Below are 24,216 nucleotides of genomic sequence, written 5' to 3' on the forward strand. Positions count from 1 at the left end.
ATATAATAGGTCATAACAAATATTTATTGAATGAATGGCTGAATTCATCAGTTAATCTATATTTCATAATAGCTCAGCAGAGGCCACTAGTGTAGTCATAAATTTAAAAAAAAAAAAAAAAAAAAAGCTTTGAAGTCAGACAGATCTGAATGTCAATTCCAGCTCCCGACCTCAGCTCTTACCTGCTGTGAAGATCGAATGAGCGGTTGATGAATGGGCTCAGTATTCGGAGTGTGTAAAGTGTGTAAGTTCTCCATAAATGGCCTTGGTTAATATAATCCCTCTCCCAGGGCTCCCAGAGTTGTCCCTGAGGATACCTGGAAGGGAGAGACAGAGAGGGGTGTGGGTGCCAGCGTGAAGGAAAGGGTGGGGGCAGGACTGAGGGCTGTAGGCTGAGGTTGCGCCCAAGCCTCTGCGTCCCCAACCGGCCCAGCCCAGGGCGGAGTCGCCTCCCGTGGGAAGGGGCCGTACAGTCCGTCCCCTGGAGGCACCAAGGGACCTGGCCCCGCCGTGCGGCTGTCCGCGGGGGTATGGAGAGCGTGGCTGAGGAGTCGGGTCGGTGCCCCCAGTTCAGTTTCCTGCTCCAACTCGCCGCGCTGCTCGGGATGTTCGGACCACAGGTGAGAGGCGGGAACTGACTCGGAGCCTGTGAAATTGAGTCCGCGGAGCGCAGGGGTCCGGGGCACGCCCGGGGTGGAGGACAATGGGGACCCCTCTTCTTCCCTCCGACCCGAGTCGCTCTAAATCCGCCCCTGGCGAGTGAAAATTTCCTGGGTTTGAGGAGTTGCCAGTTGCCACCTCAGACACCTAGCTGGGGAGACGACGTGACAGCATGGAAAGCCGCAGGTGGACAGAGCACCCCCACCCCCTTCTGCAGGGGAGTGAGGATGGGGCAGGGGCAGGGGGTAGCCTGGCCTCAAAGTCAGGAGCCTCTTAAAACTTTTGGGAATCTTGGTTTCCTTTGAAAATATGATCCAGTTAAAGGTCTTTAGGGTCTGCATAACATCCTCCTTACCCATGACTGGACCCGAGATTCGGAACCTCTGGAATTAATGAGGGGAGGAGATCTGATCCAACTCTGCCCGGAGCAGAGAACTCCAGCCTTACAGAAATGTGGCTGGAAGAGAAGAGCCATTCAGCCTAGAATCTAACTGTCCAGCCTGGAGCCCCCCCAGAGTTAAGGGCCTGTGGTAGAGTCGGCACCCTCCGGCCCCCTTCCCGCTGAGTCTAACCCATCCATGGTTGTCCAGTAAGAATATGAGCCCAGTGTGGCCAGATTGGGTGTTTCAATAAAAAATAGAAATTTTCATTTGTTTAAGTTGAAATTTTCCCATTTTAAAACAATTGGCAGCTATGACAGTCAAACAAAATTCATTTGTGGGCAACCAGTCTGCATGCAGTCTTTTCTCTGGGCTATCCTCCCTCCCACAAGATGTGGCAGAAGACAAACTTGGGACCCAGAAAAAGGAGTCTAGAAGGCAGTTTTCTAATTATCCACTAAACTCCACTGGCTCAGCCCCAACCCGGAGGGTCCTGGACCAGGATGTGGCTTTTGCAGGGGTGCGGCTAGGCTACCCGGATGTTAGGGTTCCTGCTGGAAGCTTAGCCTCACCCTGTTTGCTCAAGGAGGGGCTGGAGCAGGTGAGTTAGCCCAGCAGGGTCGAGATATAAGGGCAGCTCCAAGCCCTCCTCCCTTGGCACCCCCGAGTCTTGGTTCAGGGAGCCCGCTGGAGTCTGGCACCAAAAGCAGCCGGGCCTGTTTGGGGAGGTAGAAAGGGTCATTCCCCAAGAGTAGACATTGTGACAAGGAATAAAGAGACCAGGAATTAGAATCAGAGAGATAGCAGGTCAAGTTCTTTGCCGTTTATTTCATCTGTGTGGCTTCGAGCTGATGACTTACCTTTCCTGAGCCGCGGTCTCCCTCACCTGTACAATGAGTTGATTCATAGAACCAATCTCTTAGGGAGGCTGTAACAGTGAATAGTTTTGTAAAGATTTTTAATCTTTGAAAAACCAGAAGAAATTAAAGGGAGGAGGGAAGAAAGTAAGAATTTAGACACAGTGGGAGCCAAAGCCTTCCTTCTCCCCTCATCCCAAACTCCCAGCTCCTGCAATGATCCCTGTCTAGGGTCATGGAGATGATGATGGGTGGAGCCAGAAGCTTCTCCAATCATCCTTCCTCTCCCTCTCTGTCCTGCTCTGGCCAGCCCTGCCTGGGATGGAGACAAGGGGTGGTCAGAGGCCCATCAGAGGACCTGACTTTATTTCCCCCTGTAGGTCCAGACTCTCAGGCCAGACAGCCTCCTGCTTGTGTCCACCCTGGATGGAAGTCTCCACGCACTGAGCAAGCAGACAGGGGACTTGAAGTGGACACTGAAGGATGGTGAGCAAGAGGCAGACATTCGTCCCTCTTTGGGTTCCTAATTTAGTGGTGGAGAGCATCACCATGGCATAGAGGGTAAGATGAGGGCTCTAGAATCCAAGAGAGCAGTGAACGTAGGCACCTTCACCACTTACCAACTGCGCAGCCTTGGAAAAGGCACTTCATCTCTCTGAGCCTCAACGCCACTACAAAATGGGGTAAAGAAAGATGACCCTACCTCACAGCATCCTTGGGAGGATGGCATTACGTTCATGTCAGATACTGGCACACGGGAGACATCTACTACATATGAGCTATGTTTGTCAATGGGGAGTCTGGGGGTGGGTCCTTGGGTGCTCACGCTCCATATCACTTTTCCTGCAGATCCCATTATCCAAGGACCAATGTATGTCACAGAGTAAGTGAACTGGGGTCTTGTAAGAAGGCAGGTGGGAAATAGTGGGGAGTTGTTTTTTTGTTTTGTTTTGTTTTGTTTTTGTGAAAAGGGCATGTTGAAAGTCTGGCAAATGAATTAGGTCTAGAAGTGACATGGTGGGGGGGGGGCAGATGGATCTTGGTGGGCTTCTACTAGCTGAGAAGATGGAGGGAATAGGAGTCTTCATGCACCCAAACTTCTTCGTGTTCTTGGTTCCACAGAATGGCCTTTCTGTCAGACCCAGCTGATGGCAGCCTTTATGTCTTGGGGACCCAGAAACAACAGGGATTAATGGTATGTTTCCTACAATGCTTGGGGATGGGTGAGAGCCGGGGCTTCTGTCTGCTGGAGCATTGAGGGGTAGAGGGGCAATATGGTCAAAAGCTGGGAATCCTGCAGATGTAACTCAAGGTTCTCAGTGCATTGGGAGAAGGCTGTCTGGGAGAACCTATTGAGGGTGGGACACTGGCTTGTCTACAGAGCACACTGACTGTCAGGCCTCTGAGAATATCACAGGGGCTTTCCCCAGGAATCTGAGGGGGCTTAAGGGAAAACATATGTATCAGATAGTTTTGCTAGATAACAAATTGACCCCAAACTCAATAGCGTAAAAACCAAACTTATTCAACTCAAAATTTAGTAGCATGAAAATTTAGGGTAGGCTCAGCTGAGTAGTTCTTCTGCTGGTAATGACTGAGTTTGTTCATGTACCTAGGGTTAGCTGCTGGTTAATTGGGTGGCTCTGTTTCTGAAAGTTGGTGGTAGTTTGCTGACTTTTTTTTTGAGAGGTTTTTGCTATAGGGTGCGTATGCTCACTAGAAAGAGAAAGACAGAGAAACAGAAAGCGATAAATCACCCACCTAGGGGGGATGGCCATGCTGCAATCCCTTGTCCTCCATTCTCCTCTTGGGATCTTGAGCATACACGCACAAGCACCCGGTGTGAGTTTAAGCCACCGGTTCCAGGACTCGAACCGCAGTCAACCACATGAGAGTCCAGCGACATAGCCATTACACCAATTGCTGGTCCCGTAGTTGGTTGACTTTTGACAGAGGAAACTGGGCCATGTGTTTGTCATCCTCTGCAGGAAATCCTGGACTTGTTCACATGGTGTCAACAGGGGACCTGAAAATAGCAAACGTAGGCAAACTCAGCACAAGAGCACTTTTCAAGCTTTTGTTCGTATCACACTTACGAATGTCTCCTCAGCCAGGGCTAGCCATGTGGAGAGTCCGGCAGTCAAGGAGCAGACTCCAACTCTTCATGGGACGAGTTGAAAGTCAGCTTTGTGAAGGGGCCTGTATACAGGGAGAGGCCCATTGTGCAATCTTGCATGTCTGAACTCTGATAGAGACTGTTGGACATAATTATGCATTTGTCATGGGAATGGGTGGAATGTGCCATGTCAAAGTTCTGACCATGCCATTCCTGGAAAAGTCTTATGTATGTGATTTAGGAAGCTGAATTGATAAATTTTAGTGTGTGAATTAGGCAAAGTCCTGGAAATAAACACATGATACTCAAGTAGGATAGTGTAACAAGGTTTTATTACAGGGATTGCTCATCAAGGTGTGGGGAGAGTACAGGAAAACATGAGGGTAGCGCAGTATCCTGTGGCTCCTAACAGTGGGATCCACTCTCAATCCTTAGCCTGGAAGAGGAGAGGAAGCAGCTAGCACAGCCGGGAGCCAGAGCGAGTTGCACAAAGAAGGACCCCTATTGGGAGGCCTTGGGTGCAAGGACGTGGCCAACCATGGCGACTGGGCGTAGAGCACAGGGCACTCACACCCTGATCTCACCATGTCCCTGTTATCCACACTCTGAAACCAGAGCACAGGGTACCACTCATGTAATCTGGGCAAGTTCTGCTCCAAAGGGAGAGGGTGGATGGTGGATCTCCACTCATAGTCAGCCCAGGTCAGGAGCTCCTTTATCCTGGAACAGCTCCTCAGCCTCCATCCTTCATAGCGGTTGGTGATTTTGAGTCTCTGTGTGTGTTCTTGAGGAGATTCGCAGGCTGGGATCAAGTGCCATGTGGCATCTTGGCACTAGGTATGGGGCTTCCTGTAGTTCCTCAAAAGGTCAAATGTTGGGAGCAGACAGTTGTGCAGTGGTAAAGCAAGGCTCTGCGAGGCTGACCCACACGAGAAGGTTTCCTGTTTGAGCCCAGAGTCCTCTCTGAACACACCAGGCACATGCATGTCCATGATCCAGGGCTGGCTAAGGCTGCAGGTAGAACATAGTGGGAACACCTTGTTGGGGGTGCCTCTCTCTTTTTCTGTCTCTCGCTCAGAGAAGAAAGAAAAAAACTTTAAAAAATGAAGTTAAATATGCTGGGTCTCAAACCTGACTGCCTGGGTTCATGACCTAACTGCTACTTACTAGCTGTTTAGCATTAACCAAGTTACTTAGCCTCTCTGAACCCGTTTTCTCACCTGGAAAGTGGACATAGTATCTGTTGGATAGGTTGCTATGGAAATGGGTTAACCTCAGAAGGGTGTCTGGTGCAGTTGCTGTGGATGTATTTCTGCTCTTATTCCTTCCTGGAACTCTTCCTTCTTAGAAACTGCCATTCACCATCCCGGAACTGGTTCACGCCTCTCCCTGCCGCAGCTCTGATGGGGTCTTCTACACAGGTGAGTGTTCTCCAGCCTATGTGGTCCGAGTGTAGCCAGCAGGCACAGGGACCCAGGTCACAACAGGTGGCTGCAGGAGTGACAGAGCACACACCTCTCCCAACCATGTTAAAGGCTGGCACACTTTCCACCTCCTTAGGCCGGAAGCAGGATGCCTGGTTTGTGGTGGACCCTGAGTCAGGGGAGACCCAGATGACACTGACCACAGAGGGCTCCTCTACCCCCCGTCTCTACATCGGCCGGACACGTAAGTCAGGCCCAAGCTGCTCCCTAAGCCCTGGGAAGCCCCTCCACTCACTGTTTTTCTCTGCCTGGGCCTGGCAAGTGCTGTCCAAGTTGAAGCCAGCCAGTCAGTCAGCTAGGTATCAGTGTTCTGCTCAGACTGAACAAGGAGCCGGGACATAACTGCCGACCACACGGCCTTGCTCTCTGCCTTATGGTGCTCGAAACCCCCACCTCTATGATGAACAGTCCCGGGGTGTGGGGAAGCATCACACAGGCCTTCCTGGTAACCTTGCTTCTGGGGATTCCCAGAGTACACGGTCACCATGCATGACCCGAGGACCCCAGCCCTGCGCTGGAACACCACCTACCGCCGCTACTCAGCACCCCTGCTGGATGGCTCACCGGGGAAATGTGAGTGGCACCTTCTTCGGGCCCCACCTTGGAGTCAGTACCTCAACTCAGGGAATGCTGAGTGTCAATCACCATCAAGTCCCAGCACATTCTGAACCACCTGCCTGCCTCAGGGACCCCACACTCAATGATACGCCCCTGAGATGACCCTGAGTAACCCCCCTCAACACCCAGACTGATCCTCCTCAGATGGCCTAAGCAAAGCCTCCACATCCTACTGCGTTTATACTCCAGATGGCCCCAGTCAAGTAATCTGGATGGCTCCCTGTGCCCTGAGTGACCCCAAGCAACCCCACACACCCTGAAGAATCCCCACATATCCTATCTGACCTCTACCTATTGCATGACCCTTGACAGAAGACCTTAAGTGACCTTTTCCCCAGACCAATCCCCCAGGTAACCCTGACCACCCCTCGTTATTATGACTGTCCTTCCAACTGCCTGAGGCCCTCTCAGGTACCCCTCATCCCCTCTCTGCCACTCTGCATGAGTACCATGCAGGTAACATTGATAAATCACAGTGACACTTTGGAGGGCTCCTGAATGACTCCTCTCATACTCTAAGTGTCATCTGAGTGACCCATGGGCTTCCCGGTCATTCCAGTTGACCCATCTTAGATGACTGTGACTGACTACATACTAGGTGATTTCTCCCAAGTCACCCAAACTGAGTCACATACATCCGAGTCACCATTGGCTGACCCTAATTAAACCCTTCATGTTCAAAGTGACCCCTTGAACTCCGAACAACTTTCCCATGTCCTGATGACCTTCCTGTTGATCTCAGCTGACCTCCACACACCTGAATGACCCCCAGAGGCCCACCCCAAGAGCAGCTTCTCCTCTGGGTACAGTCAGCTGCTTCCTGTGAAAGTCTCTGACCACATCTCCCCAGCCACCTTTCTTGACAGACATGAGCCACCTGGCATCCTGTGGCATGGGCCTGCTGCTCACTGTGGACCCAGGAAGTGGGATGGTGCTGTGGACACAGGACTTGGGCGTGCCAGTGATGGGCATCTATGCCTGGCATCAGGATGGCCTGCACCAGCTACCGCATCTCACACTGGCTCGGGACACACTGCATTTCCTCGCCCTCCGCTGGGGCCACATCCGACTGCCTGCCGCAGGCTTCCAGGACACAGCCACCCACTTCTCTGCCCTGGACACCCAGCTGCTGTAGGTGTCCATGCCTGGAGGCTGAGACGGGGGGGAGGGGGCGCGGAGAGAGCTCTGGAAGTGTTGCAGCCCAGACCCAGTGGCCAGACATGATGTTTGGCCATGGCACACCAGTAGAGATGAACCAGGTCAAGACATTTCAGACTGACGGTTTACCAAACTGGTAAATGCCCTGTCCCATACTGCCCCCCCCCACCCCCTGCAGGTGTTCTCAGGACTCCCTGGATAATCCCAAAGTTTAGCAATGAGAGCGTAGAATCCAACATAGGAGGGGACTGTCAGGTCTCAACCTGTTCTGATTGGTAGGTGCCTTGCTTTATTGATCATTCAATATTTTAAATATCACCATTCCCAATAGAGCCTAATACTTTAGTGTCTCCATCTTTGAGAATCAGGTGATAAGACTGGGAAAATCAGGAACTATCCATTCATTCGATTTGTTCCACAAATATTAATTGAGCACTTACTGTGTACCAGTCATTCGCCGGGCTCTACAACAATAAATAATGCATCCATTGTCCCTGACTATGGGAATCTCAGAGTCTGATAGGGAAGACAGATGTGTAAAGAGGCCATTATAGCAGGATGCGATAATGGATGAGATCAGAGGGACAAATTGGTAGTGCAGTAATGTGCTACCCAAATGTTGCTGGACCCATGTGGAAGATCAGGAGTTCAGTTACCCCTTCGATCTGGACACACTGGTGCATGTGCCTATGATCCTGGTTGGATGGAAAAGCTGGGGGAGAGGTGTGGAGAGATTGCAGCATGAGGTCCTGTTGAAGGTGCCTCTCTCCTTTTCTCTCAAAGGATGAGATAAATATTGGGTGCCATGGGAATGTATAGAAAAAGTATCTAAATTAAGACTGAGGGGTAGAGGCAGTCATGAAAAGCACCCGGAGGAATGGATATCTAAGTTGAAGCCTAAAGGATGAATAGGAAATGGGAGGGAGAGAGCATGGCATCCAGGGAACAGGAATTAAATAAAGCTGGAACATAGATCTGAAAAGGGAGTAAGGTCTGTAAGTTAAACAGGGATCTCATAGAATCATTTAAAGTATTGGACATTTTGGAGCCCAGCAGGTGGTGTGGTGGTTGAGGCACTGGACTCCCACATGACTGACTACAGTTCAAGTCCTGGACCCGATGACTTACATTCTCATTTTCCCTTTCTCTCTCTCTGGTCAAATTAAAAATAATAACTGTAACGATAATAAATAAAATAAAATAAATATTTTTTAAGTATTGGACATTTTCTTCTAAGGCTAAGGAGAAGTCATTGGAGGATTTTAAACAAGAAAGTGATCATATTTTAATTTCAGAAAGATAACTCTTTTTGCAGGGTAAATATTTTTTAGTTGCTAGAGGGCATGTACACTTGCTGGAGGAGAGAGATAGAGAATGAGAAAGCTCCCCATGAAGGATCGCACACTGCATTCCTCCATTCTCTTTTCAGAATTTGGGGCAAGCTGGCGCATGTAGCAGCATGTTTTTCAAGCCACTGGGTCTGGGACTTGACTCATGCAGTAAGCCATGTGAGATCGAGCTACCTTAAATACCACATCCGTGGCTGGCCCCAGGGAAAGATATTTTAGAGCAATATAGGGGGAGAAATAAGCACTTAAAGAATGTTGCATTGGTTCAGACAGAGATGAAGATACTTGGACTAGGGTGGAAACATTAGAGATGGAAATAAGTAGAGGGTAAGATACTAAGAAAGAAAAACAGTAAGAATTTGGTGATTGGGAAGGTAGTTAGGTAATTATGAACAAGTTGTGGGTCACGCTCAAGTTTCTAGAAGCACATGGTCATTGTCATTTTTAGAAGTAGAAGTTATTAGAGGGGTGGGGGAGAGATAGAGGAGGTGAAGTATGAGGAGGTGAGTTCATATTTAGAAAACTGAGCTCTTGAAAGAGGTATGAATTAGACACATATTTAGAAATCATGACTATAAAGTTTGTATCCGTTAGCTTTTGCTGAATAACAAAGTACTCCAAACTTAGAGCTTCAGAACAACAAACTTTTTTTAGTTTTCAAAATTTGGTGGGTCAGGTGGTGGTTTTCCTGGTCTCTGCTGTCAGCTGGTGACTTGGCAGAGCTTGGCCTTACCTATCTCATAGTTGGCAGACTACTTACTTGGTCTATGGGACAACAAAAAGAATGGTTCATCTCTACTCTTTAAGGTCTTTCATGCCCCAGCTGGGTTTCCTTACATGGTGATGACAAGCTCCAATGTATAGACACTTTTAAAACCTATGCTTGTGTCATATTTGCTATTGTCTCACTGGATACAGCAAATCACATGACCAAGCACAGAGTCAATTTGAAAGGAACTATACAAGGACATGAGTATGGTGATAACTGAAACTACTCACCACTATCTTTCATTCCTCTCTTCTTTTTGTTCTCTCCCATTAGGATGACACTGTATGTGGGAAAGGATGAAGCTGGCTTCTATGTCTCTAAAGCACTGGTTCACACAGGAGTGGCCCTAGTGGTAAGAAGGGGACTCTGAGTGGGCTGGGAGGAAAAAATGAAGCAGGACATGAACCTCCTTCACTCGTGGCTCTTCTTCTACAGCCTCGTGGACTGACCCTGGCCTCCACGGATGGTCCCACCACAGATGAGGTGACACTCCAAATCTCAGGAGAAAGAGAGGGCTCACCCAGTACTGCTGTCAGATACCCCTCAGGCAGCATGGCCCTCCCTAGCCAGTGGCTACTCATTGGTGAGGTCCTCTGGCTCAGACTTGGAGTAGATGAAGAAAAAGGACCTGAAGCCCATCTTATGAGCTAAAAGGCTAACTTCTTCTCTGCCCCTTAGGACACCATGAGCTACCCCCAGTCCTGCATACCACCATGCTGAGGGTCCATCCCACTCCAGGGAGTGGGGCTACAGAGACAAGAACCCCAGAGATCACCCAGGCCCCAGCTCTCTTCTTGGAGGTCAGTGCTAGAAGGGCAAATGGCAATGGAGGGAACTCAGCAGGTGTGTTGGTCTTTGGACCTTTTCTTTAGGATGTTAAAAATAACATTTGGGGGTGGTTCCATTGACCTCCCACTGTTTCTCAGGAGAAACACATTTTTTTGGTTACTATCAGAAACATGTTAGAAATGTCAAAAAGATATTGCAGGGCCAGCAGATCATAGACTCTGACATGGCCCACCACAGTTCAAATCCTGGACGTGGTGGCTTGGAAATCATACTGAGTGAGTATGCATGCACACCAAAAATACCAAGAGAAAAATGGAAGAGAAGGAATTGTGGTGTAGCCATCCCTCCTGGGAGGGTGATTTCTCACTTTCCCTCTCTGTCTCTCTCCAGAGAGCACACACCCCCTATGGCAAACACCTAAAAAAATTTTTAAAAACATATTGGATACCTAAATAATAAAGCATGGCTCACCATTTTCTTTATTCTTCTTCAGTGTAAATATTGTAAGATATTCACCAAGTGAGCAATTGAAAACAGAACAAAAAACTATACAGCCATTCTTTCCTGGGAGAGGGTTGAATGACGATCACTAGTAAGCAGTTCAAGCTTAGAAGGAACAGCCATAACCTAGAGCAATAATCTCCAAATCTGATTGCTTAGAAGAATCATCTGGGAGCCCACTTCTGACACCAAATTCAGAATCTCTGCAGGTGAATATCTGTAAAGGGGACTTTAAAACTTTTGTAGAAAAAAGTGGAATTAAAGTACAAGTTTACTTTGGAGTTAAAAAAATAAAAATCTATGGATTTTTTAAATTGACACATTTTATTTATTTATTTAAGAGATTTATGCTATAGGGCGTATGCACTCACCAGAAAGACAGAGATAGAGAGACAGAAAGAGAGAAATCACTCCCCAGGGGGGTGGTGGCCATGCTTCAATCCTTTCTCCTCCATTCCCCTCTCAGGATCTTGGGCATGCACACACACACGCCCAGCATGAGTTTAAGCCTCCGGGTCCAGGGCTCCAACTGCAGTCAACTACATGGGAGTCCAGTGACATAGCCATTACACCAATTGCTAGTCCCTAATTGATACATTTTCATGAGCTTTTTGAAGGCCTTGTATTTTTTGGTGACACTCCATGAGATGATGGTCATCTACTATACTAAGTCTGGAAAACCACTCTCCTGAACACCAATGTTCCAGCACAGTGGACAGCACGATGTTTCCTGCCATTGACTGACCACTCACCGACGCTTCAGCCAGATGAAGACGGGTTAAGGGTTCCCCAGTAAGAGTTGCTACAAGTGAAAGCCCTTTGTCCTCAGCTTCTAAGCCTGAGCCGGGAGGAACCTTGGGACCCAGAGTTGCATCCTGAAGAGAAAACTCCAGACTCTCATCTGGGGCTGGGACTCCAAGACCTACTGGCAGCTAGCCTCACTGCTGTCCTCCTGGGAGGGTGTGTGCTCCTCCTGATGAGACAGGTAAGCCCATTGCCCTGAGTTCAGGTCCATCTTTGTGTCTTTCTCTGGGGAATTCTGCTTCTTCTCTGCAAGAGTACTCACAACTCTCTTACCCAGCTCCAACTTTGCCCCTGCCTTCTCCCTAGTGGCTCTGAGATCTCCTGCTACTGTGCTCTGTACATTTATGCTCCAAAGTGAGGCCACTTTAGGCACAGATGCTGGACCCAGCATAGGGCATGGTTGAGTGGGGACTGATTTCTCTTTGGTCCTGTGTTTCATCAGCAGCAACTGGCAGAGAAGCAGCAACAGAGCCCCCTAGCTCCTGAAGACCATCCTCACATCTCACAGGATGCTCAGTCCCAGCCCTCAGGGGCCACCCCACAGAGCCAGAGGATGCTTCAAAGCCCCTTGGAGCAAGCCCTGCCACTAGACGACCTTGAAGGTGAGCTTGAGTGAACAAGGCAGATCTCAGAACAGAGAAAGGGGAGGAACAGATTCATAGTAACTTCACAGTAGGTCCACTAGAAGCCACTATAGTGAGGTGGTTTAGCTGAAATGAGTTCATAAGAGTGTTTGGAATAGTGCCTGCTCTGTAGCTGAATACTCTGAAGGTGTCTGCTGCCACTGTTTTATTGTTGTGACTTCAAAGGACTCTGGATGTAGACAGAATTGTGTATAGACCTAACTCCACTATCTGTTAGCTTTGATGAGTTAACGCCTCTAAGATTGTTTTCCCACCTGTCAAACAGGAATAATAATACTACCTCATTAGATTACCTTGTCATAGGAGCTTACCGTCATTATTATCACAAAATAGTATCTAGGTGATGCTATTAATATTCCAGTTAAAGTAATATCATAGTTGGTAACAACAATAGTAATGACCTAGGTATAGTTTGGTGCCTTTTCTCCTGTTGAGTTGATTCTTTTAAAACATTTCTCCCATCTTTTCTCATTTTAATATTATAAACAAACACTTTTAAGATTCCTCTGGTACCTGTGGATGCTCCAGGGGGCTTTTTGCTTGTGTTAATTGGTCGATCTAGACTACTTCTCCTGCTTCTTTGGCTCTGGGCTTGGCTCATGCCTTTGATCCTCTTTGTGATCTGGTCCTGGCACCCCCTGGTTGTGGCTCGAACCACTACCTCTTAGGGCTAAATGACAGTGCAGCAGTGAAATGTGATGCTCTACAAAGCTGATCCCCAGGGGAGGGTTCCAGGTTTGCATCTGAAGATCTCCCTGGGTATATGGGCACATGTATACCCACCATCCAGGGCTAGCTGATACTGGGGTTGGATTGTGGTGTAGGGGCCTTATGGGGTAACTGTCTGTCTCGTTTCCTTATGGAAGAAGTGAATGAATAGACAAAAACACTACTGGGCCAGCTCCATGACCTGGTGGCTAAGGGAACTGGATCCTACCTGGTTGACCTTGCGTTTCAAGTCCTGGATCTGATAGCCTGAAAAATATGCCAGGCATGTATATACATGTGCTCCAAATCCTGAAAAGAGGGAACAGATGGAGAAGGGATTGTAGTGTGACCACTCCCCATTGGGAGTGCTTTCTCCTCTCCTCACTGTTTGTCTATCTCTAGTGAGTATACATGCCTTTGAGCCATAAACAAAACACTAAAACAAAACTGCCTCATACTTTGCCCTTCCCCTTCCACACCCCACTGTCCCTTTACTCAGGTGAAGTCCAGCCTCGGCTTGGCTTCATGGCCCAATGCTCTTTCCAATCCTCCCCTTGTGTCTCCAGAGAACCCAAGCTCCAATTTTTCCTAGGGTGGTTTTTGTCAAAGGGCCTGTGATTCCTTCTTGCCATTTTCCTTGGTTGCTTCTCACAACCACAGTTCATTAGATCCTAGTCATTGCTGTGATTGGAATTCCTTCCTCAGAAGTCTCAATTCCTGGGACCAGCAGATGGTATAATAGTTATGTCACTGGACTCCCACATAGTTGACCGCAGTTGGAGTCCCAGACCCAACTGGCTTAAAACTCTCACGAGGCACGTGAGTGTGTGTGAGCCCAAGATCCTGAGAGGAGAGTGGAATAGAAATAATTGCAGTGTGGCCAACCCCTCTCGGGAGTAATTTCTCACTTTTTGTCTCTGTCTCTCTGGCAAGCACACACAACTTATAGCGAAAACAAACAAACAACTCTCTAAAAAAATATATCCTCAATTCCCATCAAAGTCAGTCGATACCAATAATTCTCTGGAGGAGGCGATGCAGGAAGTAAAAACAGGGCATTGAATCTCAGATCTGGCTCAGTCAGGATACCTTGTTATGTAAAATACCAAAAATTCTTTATCTAAGAAAAGAATTTTTAAGAAAAGGAGACTTTATCTAAGAAAAGAATCAGAGTGATATTAATGCTTTAGGATAAGAGTTACTAAACAGGATGGGAACAATATATAACACTGACGTTCTTCTGTCATTTAAATAAAATTTTTATATTTCTTTCTTCTTTGTCTAAAGTGCTAATAAACTCGTTGGCGGCATCTCCATGAATTCTAGGCAAAGGCTATAGAGAACAGATGAATATTATACAATGTGATAAATGTTGTGCTGGTGGGGTCAGCGAGGACCTAGGAGATCCAGACTTGGGGAAACAGGAAGTGTCCTAAACATTATGTCTAAGTCAAGATCCCAAGGATAAGAAGGGATTTCCCAAATGCAGAGGGAGAAGTGGGGTAGGAATGTTCTGGGTAGTGCAGACATGCAAGCAAAAATTTAAAGAGAAAAGAGTCCGACAATGGGGGTAGCAGTAAAACACAATGCTCTGTGAGGCAATCCCACATGAGAAGGTTTAGGGTTCAAGTCCAGAGGCTTCCTTGAGTATGTTTTAGACACTTGTGCCTCTGAACCAGAGCTGGCTGAAGGGTAGAGGTAGATTGCAGCATCAAAACCCTGTTGCAGGGGCCAGCAGGAGGCGTGATTTGAGGCACTGGACTCCCACATGTCTGGCCTATTGCAGTTCAAGTCCCAGACCTAGTGGCTTACTTTCTCACTTTCCCTCTCTGTCTCTTTCAGGTCAAATTAGAAAATAATAATAAATAGAAAAAAATAATCCTTGAATAAAAAAAAATCCCTGTTTGGAGGTGCTGTCCTTCCACCTCTGTGTCTCTCTCATTCATACGAGAGAGGCATTTTTATTTTAAAAATAAATGTTTTTTAAAGAATTTTAAAATTTTATTTATTATTATTTTTTAATTTGCTATAGGGCACATGTGCTCATCAGAGTGACAGAAAGAAAAAGAGAGGGACAGTGAGAGGGCAAGCCACTAGGTCGGAGACTTGAACTGTGATTGCCCATGTGGGAGGCCAGAGCCTTAACCACCACACCACCTACTGGCTGCTAAATACCCTTTTTTAAAAAGATGAGAAAAAGCAAGACACACATTCTAGAAACTGGAAGCAGGGTTGCAAACTCATGCTCGTGGGTAGGCCAGGTGGATAAAATAAACAAGTAAAGCAGCCATGTAGGAGAGAGACTCAGGGCTGTGGTGCCCTGGAGAACAGATGACCTGTCGTGGACTGCAGTGGCTATGCCAGTCTTGTTTGGTGTTGTAATCCCTGACACAGAGCATAACCCACTGCACATGTGCTGAATACGAACGCTGGGAACCGAAGGTTCTAAAACAGCCCTTCTCAACTAGGTACATAGCTATGGAATGGATATGTGACATGCAGGTGTGAGGAAAAGGCAGGTACAGTGACAAGCTGGGACTTGCTCACCCTAGGGCAACTACTCAGCCCAGTGTATCAACATCTGGGTTAGCCCTGGGAGAGCAGACAATAGGACTAATGGTAGGAAAGCCACAAAAATGACACTCAGAAAAGCTCTCCAACACCAGCACTTTACTGCAGTCTCCAGCCTAGTCTTAGGACATCTATGTCTAGCTCAGGAACCGTGATCTTGGACATCTTGGTCCTCCTATCTTGGTCGGGTGAAAGGAACATTCCTTGTGGACTTTATGATTCATAAAATCTACTGTATAGCCACATACTCTCATTTAACTTACACAAATTCATCTACATGTGCTCAGTTGGGCATCCTTCAGGACCACAGATTGCCATGTATTCAATGGCAGGTGGACACAAGCGAACCTGAACCAGAGCTAACATTTATATAGCTACCTCTTCTCCCCTAGCCGAGCAGCTCACTGTGGTGGGGAAGATTGCCTTCAACCCCAAGGACGTGCTGGGCCGTGGGGCAGGTGGGACTTTCGTTTTTCGGTGAGTAGCAGCTGAGCTAAGCTGGAGACATGGCACTCAGCCCTTCCAGCCACTACCTGTAGAACCACTTTGTCAGACTTCCCAAGGTGGGTTCAGGTTGGTGCCTGGTTCATCAGTTTCTACTCTTTCCTTCATTTGCTCTTTCTGAACTCCCTGATTGCCACCTGTCAGGGGACAATTTGAGGGACGGGCAGTGGCTGTGAAGCGGCTCCTCCGTGAATGCTTCAGCCTGGTTCAGCGGGAGGTCCAACTACTGCAAGAGTCTGACAGGCACCCCAATGTGCTCCGCTACTTCTGCACGGAGCGGGGACCCCAGTTCCACTACATTGCTCTGGAACTCTGCCAGGCCTCATTGCAGGAGGTGAGTTGGGAGCTCAGGGAGGGCAGAGTGAGGTAGTGGAGAGGTCTAGAGAGTGGGCTGGAGAGTGATGTTTTGCTCCTTACTGCTGCTCAGTACGTGGAAAACCCCAACCTAGATCACTGGGGCCTGGAGCCGGAGATGGTGCTACAGCAGCTGATGTCTGGCCTGGCTCACCTGCATTCACTACACATAGGTACCTGCCTTGCCCTGCCTGCTGCTCCCCATCCTCAAGGCTTCTCGTTCCTCCCACAACCACGGCTGTTGGTTCCCCCCGCCCCTGCTTTTCCACATAGTGCACCGAGACTTGAAGCCATGCAACATTCTCATCACCGGACCCGACAGCCAGGGTCAAGGCAGGGTGGTCCTCTCTGACTTTGGCCTCTGCAAGAAGCTGCCTGCTGGCCGCCATAGCTTCAGTCTCCGCTCAGGCATCCCTGGCACGGAAGGCTGGATGGCGCCTGAGCTCCTGCAGTTCCTGCCCCCATACAGCCCTGTGAGTCTTCCCATCAAGCTGTCCAGACAGACACCTGCCCCAGGTCCTTTCCTGATGAGATTCTGTATCACTTGAGCCATTTCTGAGACTGTTTCTTCTTCCCGAAAGAGAGGATAATTTATCCCTTATGCAGAGCAGTGGTTCTCAAACAGGAGCTACTTTGTCATCCAAGGAACATTAGGCAAGGTCTGCAGACATTCTGGGTTGTCATAACTGGGGAGGGAGGCATTACTGATATCTGGTGGGTGGAGGCCAGGGAAGATGCTGAATGTCCCACAGTGCACAAGACAGCTCCTGACAACAAAGAATTGTCCAGCTCAAATGTCAGTAGTGCCAAGGTTGAGACCCGGAGCTAAAAGTGGTTTTCAGTTATCATGCTTCACAACTACTGGAAAAACTGTTTTAAAAAAGATGCCCAGGGCTGGTAGGTGGTGTGGTGGTTGAGGCTCTGGACTCCCACATGGCTGACGGTAGTTCAAGTCCTGGATTCAGCGGACCAAAAAAATCAAGTAAATATTTTTTTAAAAAATGCATAGTCCCAACCTATTAATGACTCTGACTTTAATTAGCCTGGGGTGGAGCCCAAGCATTTTCATTTATTGTTTTTGTAAAGAGATACTTTGGCCCCATCGGGGATGGCCATGCCACAGTCCCTTCTCCATTCTCCTCTTGGGATTTTGGGCACGCACGCACATGCACCCAGTGTGAGTTTTAAGCTGCCTTCTGTATCACTTGAGCCATTTCTGAGACTGTTTCTTCTTCCCGAAAGAGAGGATAATTTATCCCTTATGCAGAGCAGTGGTTCTCAAACAGGAGCTACTTTGTCATCCAAGGAACATTAGGCAAGGTCTGCAGACATTCTGGGTTGTCATAACTGGGGAGGGAGGCATTACTGATATCTGGTGGGTGGAGGCCAGGGAAGATGCTGAATGTCCCACAGTGCACAAGACAGCTCCTGACAACAAAGAATTGTCCAGCTCAAATGTCAGTAGTGCCAAGGTTGAGACCCGGAGCTAAAAGTGGTTTTCAGTTATCATGCTTCACAACTACTGGAAAAACTGTTTTAAAAAAGATGCCCAGGGCTGGTAGGTGGTGTGGTGGTTGAGGCTCTGGACTCCCACATGGCTGACGGTAGTTCAAGTCCTGGATTCAGCGGACCAAAAAAATCAAGTAAATATTTTTTTAAAAAATGCATAGTCCCAACCTATTAATGACTCTGACTTTAATTAGCCTGGGGTGGAGCCCAAGCATTTTCATTTATTGTTTTTGTAAAGAGATACTTTGGCCCCATCGGGGATGGCCATGCCACAGTCCCTTCTCCATTCTCCTCTTGGGATTTTGGGCACGCACGCACATGCACCCAGTGTGAGTTTTAAGCTGCCAGGTCCGGGACTTGAACCACAGTCGACTACGAGGGGGTCCAGCAATGTAACTACTGTGTCATCTGCTGGTCTCAGAGCACAAGAAATTTTAATGTGGAGCCAGGGTCCAAGCTCACCGTGTCGAGGGCTTGGGGAGCACCAGATGAGCTGAGATAGTTGAAGCACAGAGCAGTGTCTGACTTCTATAGACACATGAGTTTGGGACTCCAGGAGTACACATTTTTGAGTTGCAGTGTGTGGGTGAAGCCAGAGCATAGATGTCACTAGGCAAAGCCGCCCTCACTCAAGTTGGAGGAAGGTCGAGGTGGCGACCTGCAAGGATTAAATGCACCATTCTGAATGGTACAGTTTATTTTTCTACATTAGCAGTGACTATTTTAACAATTGGAAATTCTACATAAAAGTCTGGGTTTCTGCATTCTCTTGGAAAACTGGTTCTGTCCTCAGTAGATTCCTGGTTACAACAGACTAGAGCTCAGGCCTGGCTATCCCTGTGGACAGGACATGCCAGCTGACCACACTCTTCATGGTCACCTAGTACCTCATGCCTGGCCAGCTTCACTCAGTGCTCTGCCTACACCCTGCAGGAAGGACGTTTGGAAACCTAAGCCAGATGCTCAGCAGGGCAAGGACTCAGGAAAACCATGGGTCCCTTTATGGTATGGGGGTGGGATGGGCGGCCTCTAGCACCAAGGAGATGCTGGGAAGCATCCTTGAGCTCTAGTCTAGACACAGCCATGGGAGGATTTAGCCAGGCCGCCTACCTGGAGAGACTTCCTCAAGCCCGTCTCTCTGGCTGCAGACCAGCGCAGTGGACATCTTCTCTGCAGGCTGCGTGTTCTACTATGTGCTCTCTGGTGGCCACCACCCCTTTGGTGAGAGTCTTTATCGCCAGGCAAACATCCTTGCAGGGGTTCCCTGTCTGGCTCACCTGGAAGAGGCGGCTCATGGTAAGTGAGGGCTGGATCTAGCAGAGAAGGGAGGGAAGGTATGAAGATAGACAGGCCTGACACCATCTTTCCCCTTCTCTCCAGACAAGGTGCTTGCCCGGGACATGATTGAAGCCATGTTGAACCCCCTGGCGCAGGCGCGCCCCTCTGCTCACCAAGTGCTGGCCCACCCCTTCTTTTGGAGCAGAGCCAAGCAGCTCCAGTTCTTCCAGGTTAGAGCAAAACCTTAGAAATGGCCTCCAAAAGTATCAAGTCTGGGTCCTGAGCACAAAAAATGAGGACTGGGGAGAAACAGGAATAGTTATCTGTTCCAGGAAGCCTGGCTCGGTACCTAACCCAGGAAGAGCCTGGACCCTGCGACTCCAAGGTCCACTCACTGGCTTTCCCAGCTCTTCTTGTCCTAGTGTGAGAATACCCCTTTCTGCCCGAGTTGTCACTTATGCTAACCCTGTGCCCAAATAGCCCATTCCACTTATGTGACCTTGAGCCAAGGATTTGGTGCCTCTGAGCCTTGGACTGCTCATTTGTGGAATGGGGTCATCGGTACTGACCACAGAGGTTGGAGAAAAACAGCATGGAAGCATGGCACAGAGAAGCCACACTCCCCAAGAGGCGTCACCCCTTTAGCCATACAACACACTCCTGGCCTCGTGGCCTGGCACTGGTCATGAAGCTCAGGAGTTCAACGGGGTTCCTAGGACGTCAGTGACTGGCTGGAGAAGGAGTCTGAGCAGGGGCCCCTGGTGACAGCGCTGGAGGCAGGAGGCTACGCAGTGATCCGGTGTAACTGGCACAAGCATATCTCAGTGCCACTGCAGACAGGTAGACGGCAGGCACCCGGGTGGCCTGGGAAGCTGAGGGGAGCCCAGAGGGGACAATTTCATGATGATCTTCCCGAACAGATCTGAGAAGGTTCCGGTCATATAAGGGGTCATCAGTGCGAGACCTGCTCCGTGCCATGAGGAACAAGGTATACTGTAGGCTGGAGTGGGTCTGGATCTCAGACCTGGCCACAGCTGAGCCAGGTCCTTCTGCTCTACCCATGTCCACAGAAGCACCACTACAGGGAGCTCCCAGCTGAGGTGCGGCAGGCCCTAGGCCAAGTCCCTGACAGCTTCGTCCAGTACTTCACAGACCGCTTCCCGCAGCTGCTTCTCCACACGCACCGTGCCATGAGGAGTTGCGCCTCCGAAAGCCTCTTCCTGCCCTACTACCCACCAACCTCAGAGGTCCAGGGAACATGTCCAGGGGCCGTGGGGAGCTGAGCAGGAGGGAGCCACAGAGGTGACCTCTGTGCCAGCTTACCGAGGAGCTGGGCCTGGGGCTGAGGCTGGGCCCGTGTCAGAAAAGACCAGCAGAGGCTTGGAACCCTGGGGCCACTGGAGAAGAGACGTGCCTAGAATGCAGGTGCCAGGCACCTTCAGAGTATACAAGAAGTGAAAGATTCACATGTGTTTAATGTGTATAAAGCCAAGGAAAGGACAGTCCTGAATTCAATAGAAATATTCTGTACAATGCATATGGTGGGGGTGGGGGGAGAGGAAGAGGCCACAGAACCCACACCCGAACATGTACAAAAATAACTTACATGGCAACCCCTGCCCGCAAAAGTGACATAGCTCTCCCCAGCCCCCAGGGCTGGGGGGGGCACGTGACAAAAATGGCACCATGGGTGCTCACAAGAGTAGGCCCCAGGTGCTGGTGGGAGTGAAGAGGGGCACAAGTCCGGAGGGGAAGGAGGTCTAGGAGGAAGATTTGAGGCGGTTGGAGGCTGAGCGTGAGCTCAGCAGCTTGTCCACCATGGTGCGGGCGTAGCGGAGTCGGCTGGCCAGCTCCTTACAGCAGCCATACTCCTCGAGGAGGCTCAGGCGGTATGTGCGGAAGTCCCGCTTCTCATCGATGTAGGTCACGGCTGCCATCAATGGACACAGGATGAGTTTGGTGTGGTCCTGGAAGGGACAGAGGAAGCAACTAAAGATCTCAGCTGCTGATGTATGTGGGGGGCCAAAAGGGGAAGAAGATAGCCCAGCGATAGAGGGAGGCTCTTCACCCACCACACTCCCTTCCTCTGCCTCCCACTCCACACCTAGCCCCTGTGGGCCTACTTTCAGGCACAGAGAGCCTACTCCACCTCTCTTCTGTCCTGGTTCACTTCTGGCTCACCTGGAAGAAGTTGATCTGTACACTGCCATTGCTGAGGTGCAGGATGATGGCGCTTCGAGTGCGGAACCAGGTGCGCAGGTAGGGTAGCCGGGCAAGCTCATCGCCTTCCCGTGGTGTGATGTTAGCACCTGCCTTCAGCAGGTGTTCACTCATGTAATTGCGGAAATACTTAAGGAGGGTTATCTGGAGAGTAGGGAGGCAATCCTGGCATTAGAGTCTGAGGCTGGCACAAGCTCCATTCCTGGCAACACCAAGTCCCATGGGCTAGCCAGGACTCACCTTTTTCATCAAGGAGTTAGGATGGGAACTGACAGTGAGGTAGGACTCAGTACCATCACGCTCTATGTACTGCAGGCTGTCACCATCATTGTACAGGATAAGGCGTGTTGAATCATTGAAGAGCACCCCTACACTGTTGTCACACAGCTGATAGCCTAGTGGTAGGTGGAGGGACACCTCAGAAAGTAGAAAGTGGGGGTAGGGGGCTGGGAGCTGGAACTGAGAGGGCTGGGACAGAGATAGGAGACTGTTGAGAGAAGAGGACTTGGGAGTCAATAAAGGCCATATCTGAGCAACCCACCCATTCTGGAAGAAACCTACCGAGGCCGTACTTGTCCGAATAGTCTACCCACTTGCTGACCCAAAAGATGGGAATGCAGGCAGGATCTTCAGCCTCCTCTGAGATAAAAACAGAAAGATGACTGATCAGGACCAGCCTCTAGCCTGCTGGTCTATTCCTCTGGTTCACACCTAAAAACCTTGCTGGCCACCCACCCTCCAGATTCAGTCAAGATGCCTAGTGTGCCAGAGGGGACACCATAGGGCCTCTGCCCCACAGGCCCCGACAAGCAGCGGCGCACACCCTGAAGCAGAACATTCTAGCATAGCACACCAAGTTCCATTTACTCATCCATTAAGCTGACCCATTTATCAAAGGCTATCTATGTGCCAGGCATTGCTGTAGATACAGTGAGCAAAAGAAAAAAACCCACCCTTCTTGGAGTTCAAAATCTAGTTGTAGGGACAAAGATGAATCAAAATAAGTATGATCTAAATATACAAAATATGCAAGTTGAATGAGTAAGAAACTGTGAGAAGATGGACAATTCCAAACACTTCAAAATGTTTGTGTGATGGGGAACCAGCAGTTAGCGTAATGGCTATGTCGCTGGACTCCCACGTAGTCGACTGCGGTTCGTGTCCCGGACCCGGTGGCTTAAAACTCACGCCGGGCACGTGTGCGTGCGTGCCCAAGATCCCGAGAGGAGAATGGAGGAGAAGGGATTGTGGCGTGACCATCCCCCCTGGGGGGTGATTTCGCGCTTTCTGTCTCTATGTCTCTCTCTGTCTATCTGGCGAGCGCACGCGCCCTACAGTGAAAATCTCTCTCTCAAAAAAAAAAAAATGTTTGTGTGATGCATGCAACAAACCCCTTTATTTAAATACAATAAACAAAGAAGGAAATGTTAAACTATGGTGAGTGAGAAGTGTTCTGGAGAACTCTAAAGTAGTAGGGGGTTGAGATATGCTAGCAGTGGGGCCCCCGGGAGATTCTCCTAGGGCAGACTCTTAAAGGAGGTGACAGTGTGAGCCGTGTGGAGGTCTGGAAGAAGTGCATGCCAGGGGGAGAGTGCAGAGCGAGAAAAGCCCTGCAGCTGGAGCATATCTGGTTATTTCAACTGTCTCAGAGGCTCAATAGGAATTCACTGAGCAGAAGAAACTGTGCCGATGTAGAGAGGTGGCATACTGAGGGGCTGGAAGACAGAATACTTATAGAGTAGCAAGAGATGGATCAGAAGAAAGACAGGAACATCATGGATGTCTGGCTTACTCATTTGGATTCTGATCTACAGGAAATGGGGAAACCAAAGGTATTATGAGACAGGGGCCTGAGCAAGTCACCAACACTCTTAGCTAAGATGTCCCTATGAATCTGCCTTCTCTAGAAGCCCCAGGTTTCCCCACCAGGTCCTAGTGGCACTCACCTTGCCGCACTAGGCCTCGCTCTGAAGGCTTGGAGGCATTGACACTGTGTAGCTGCTGCAGCATGTCACCAAGGTGGCAGTCGACTGCCTCGCCTGTCTCCCGAACCACAGGCTCCTCTTTTTCCCGGGGACGCTCAGGTGGAGGGTTCTCCATGCCTAGGAAGGTGACACAGTCATTAGCTGGACACAAAGAAAGGTCATTGCATGGGGACACAGGAGCCCCTGGATAGAGTGGGTACTCTTCCCAGGGAAAAACTTTTAGCTGTTAGTACTCTGGGGAAACTGAGTCAGTGCCAGGTTGTTCAGAGCAGTAGCTGCCATGCTTTTGTGACAGAAGCATGGTGCTTACTGTGAAGCCACAGGGCTCCAGACACACAGGCCTCTGAATGAAAGGCATGGCTTTGTGGGACACCATCTATCACTCAGGGAGGAACTCTAAGGCACCAACAGCAGAGAATTAAAAGCATCCAGAAAGATGGGAGGGCTCAAAATGTAAGGACACTTTGTCACCCTAAAATGTGCTTTATACGTTTACATAAACCAAGAAGAGTCTGAAAGGATGCACCTTGAAATGAAATTTCCTAAAATACTTAGAGCTTTTGACTGAAAAAACAAACAAAAAAAACTATTTTTGTGATAAGGACTTAAGTGCAAAATCAAATATTAGAGATTTGCTTTAACTCTAGCAAAAACAAGAAAGAGAAATGTTATCAAAAACTCAAAGTTTTCTCCCCCCCAGCATTTCTTTTTTTTTAAAAAAAGAATTTTTTATTCTATTTAACTTTATTCATTTATTTATTTAAATTTGATTAGAGAGAGCGAAAGCAAGCCACCAGATCTGGGGCTCGAACTGTAGTCAGCCATATTGGAGTCCAGTGCCCTTGATCACCATGTCACCTGCTGGTTTTCCCCATAGTACGTATTTCTTTTCTTTTTATTTTTAAAAATAATTATTTATTTTATTTATTCATTCTTTTTTTTTTTTTTTAATTTGTCC

General features: G+C 48.9%; 2 protein-coding genes across 2 annotated transcripts in view; one reads left to right on the top strand and one right to left on the bottom strand.

Annotated features, from left to right (window-relative positions):
• The first annotated feature begins 494 nt into the window (after positions 1 to 494).
• On the top strand, positions 495 to 20,451 carry ERN2 (endoplasmic reticulum to nucleus signaling 2). The gene is made up of 22 exons (XM_027771801.1): positions 495 to 620; positions 2,278 to 2,383; positions 2,747 to 2,780; positions 3,020 to 3,092; positions 5,362 to 5,434; positions 5,574 to 5,681; positions 5,969 to 6,070; positions 6,982 to 7,246; positions 9,665 to 9,743; positions 9,827 to 9,974; positions 10,070 to 10,191; positions 11,511 to 11,666; positions 11,928 to 12,087; positions 15,801 to 15,885; positions 16,057 to 16,246; positions 16,340 to 16,439; positions 16,540 to 16,739; positions 18,924 to 19,071; positions 19,156 to 19,283; positions 19,770 to 19,893; positions 19,974 to 20,041; positions 20,124 to 20,451. The coding sequence occupies exons 1-22, from the start codon at positions 531 to 533 to the stop codon at positions 20,334 to 20,336; spliced, it is 2,772 nt and encodes a 923-aa protein (XP_027627602.1). The 5' UTR covers positions 495 to 530; the 3' UTR covers positions 20,337 to 20,451.
• A 57-nt stretch (positions 20,452 to 20,508) lies between these two features.
• Positions 20,509 to 24,216, bottom strand: part of PLK1 (polo like kinase 1) — a 13,896-nt gene continuing 10,188 nt past the window's right edge. The window contains exons 7-11 of the mRNA XM_006148296.2: positions 23,220 to 23,375; positions 21,835 to 21,912; positions 21,514 to 21,668; positions 21,235 to 21,417; positions 20,509 to 21,020 (exon numbers count right to left, since the gene is read on the bottom strand). Of these exons, the coding sequence (XP_006148358.1) occupies positions 20,814 to 21,020; positions 21,235 to 21,417; positions 21,514 to 21,668; positions 21,835 to 21,912; positions 23,220 to 23,375 (779 nt within the window). The 3' untranslated portion in view covers positions 20,509 to 20,813. The remainder of the gene's footprint in view (positions 21,021 to 21,234; positions 21,418 to 21,513; positions 21,669 to 21,834; positions 21,913 to 23,219; positions 23,376 to 24,216) is intronic.

Source organism: Tupaia chinensis, unplaced genomic scaffold (assembly GCF_000334495.1).
Source record: "Tupaia chinensis unplaced genomic scaffold, TupChi_1.0 Scaffold000231_2, whole genome shotgun sequence".
NCBI lineage: Eukaryota > Metazoa > Chordata > Mammalia > Scandentia > Tupaiidae > Tupaia > Tupaia belangeri.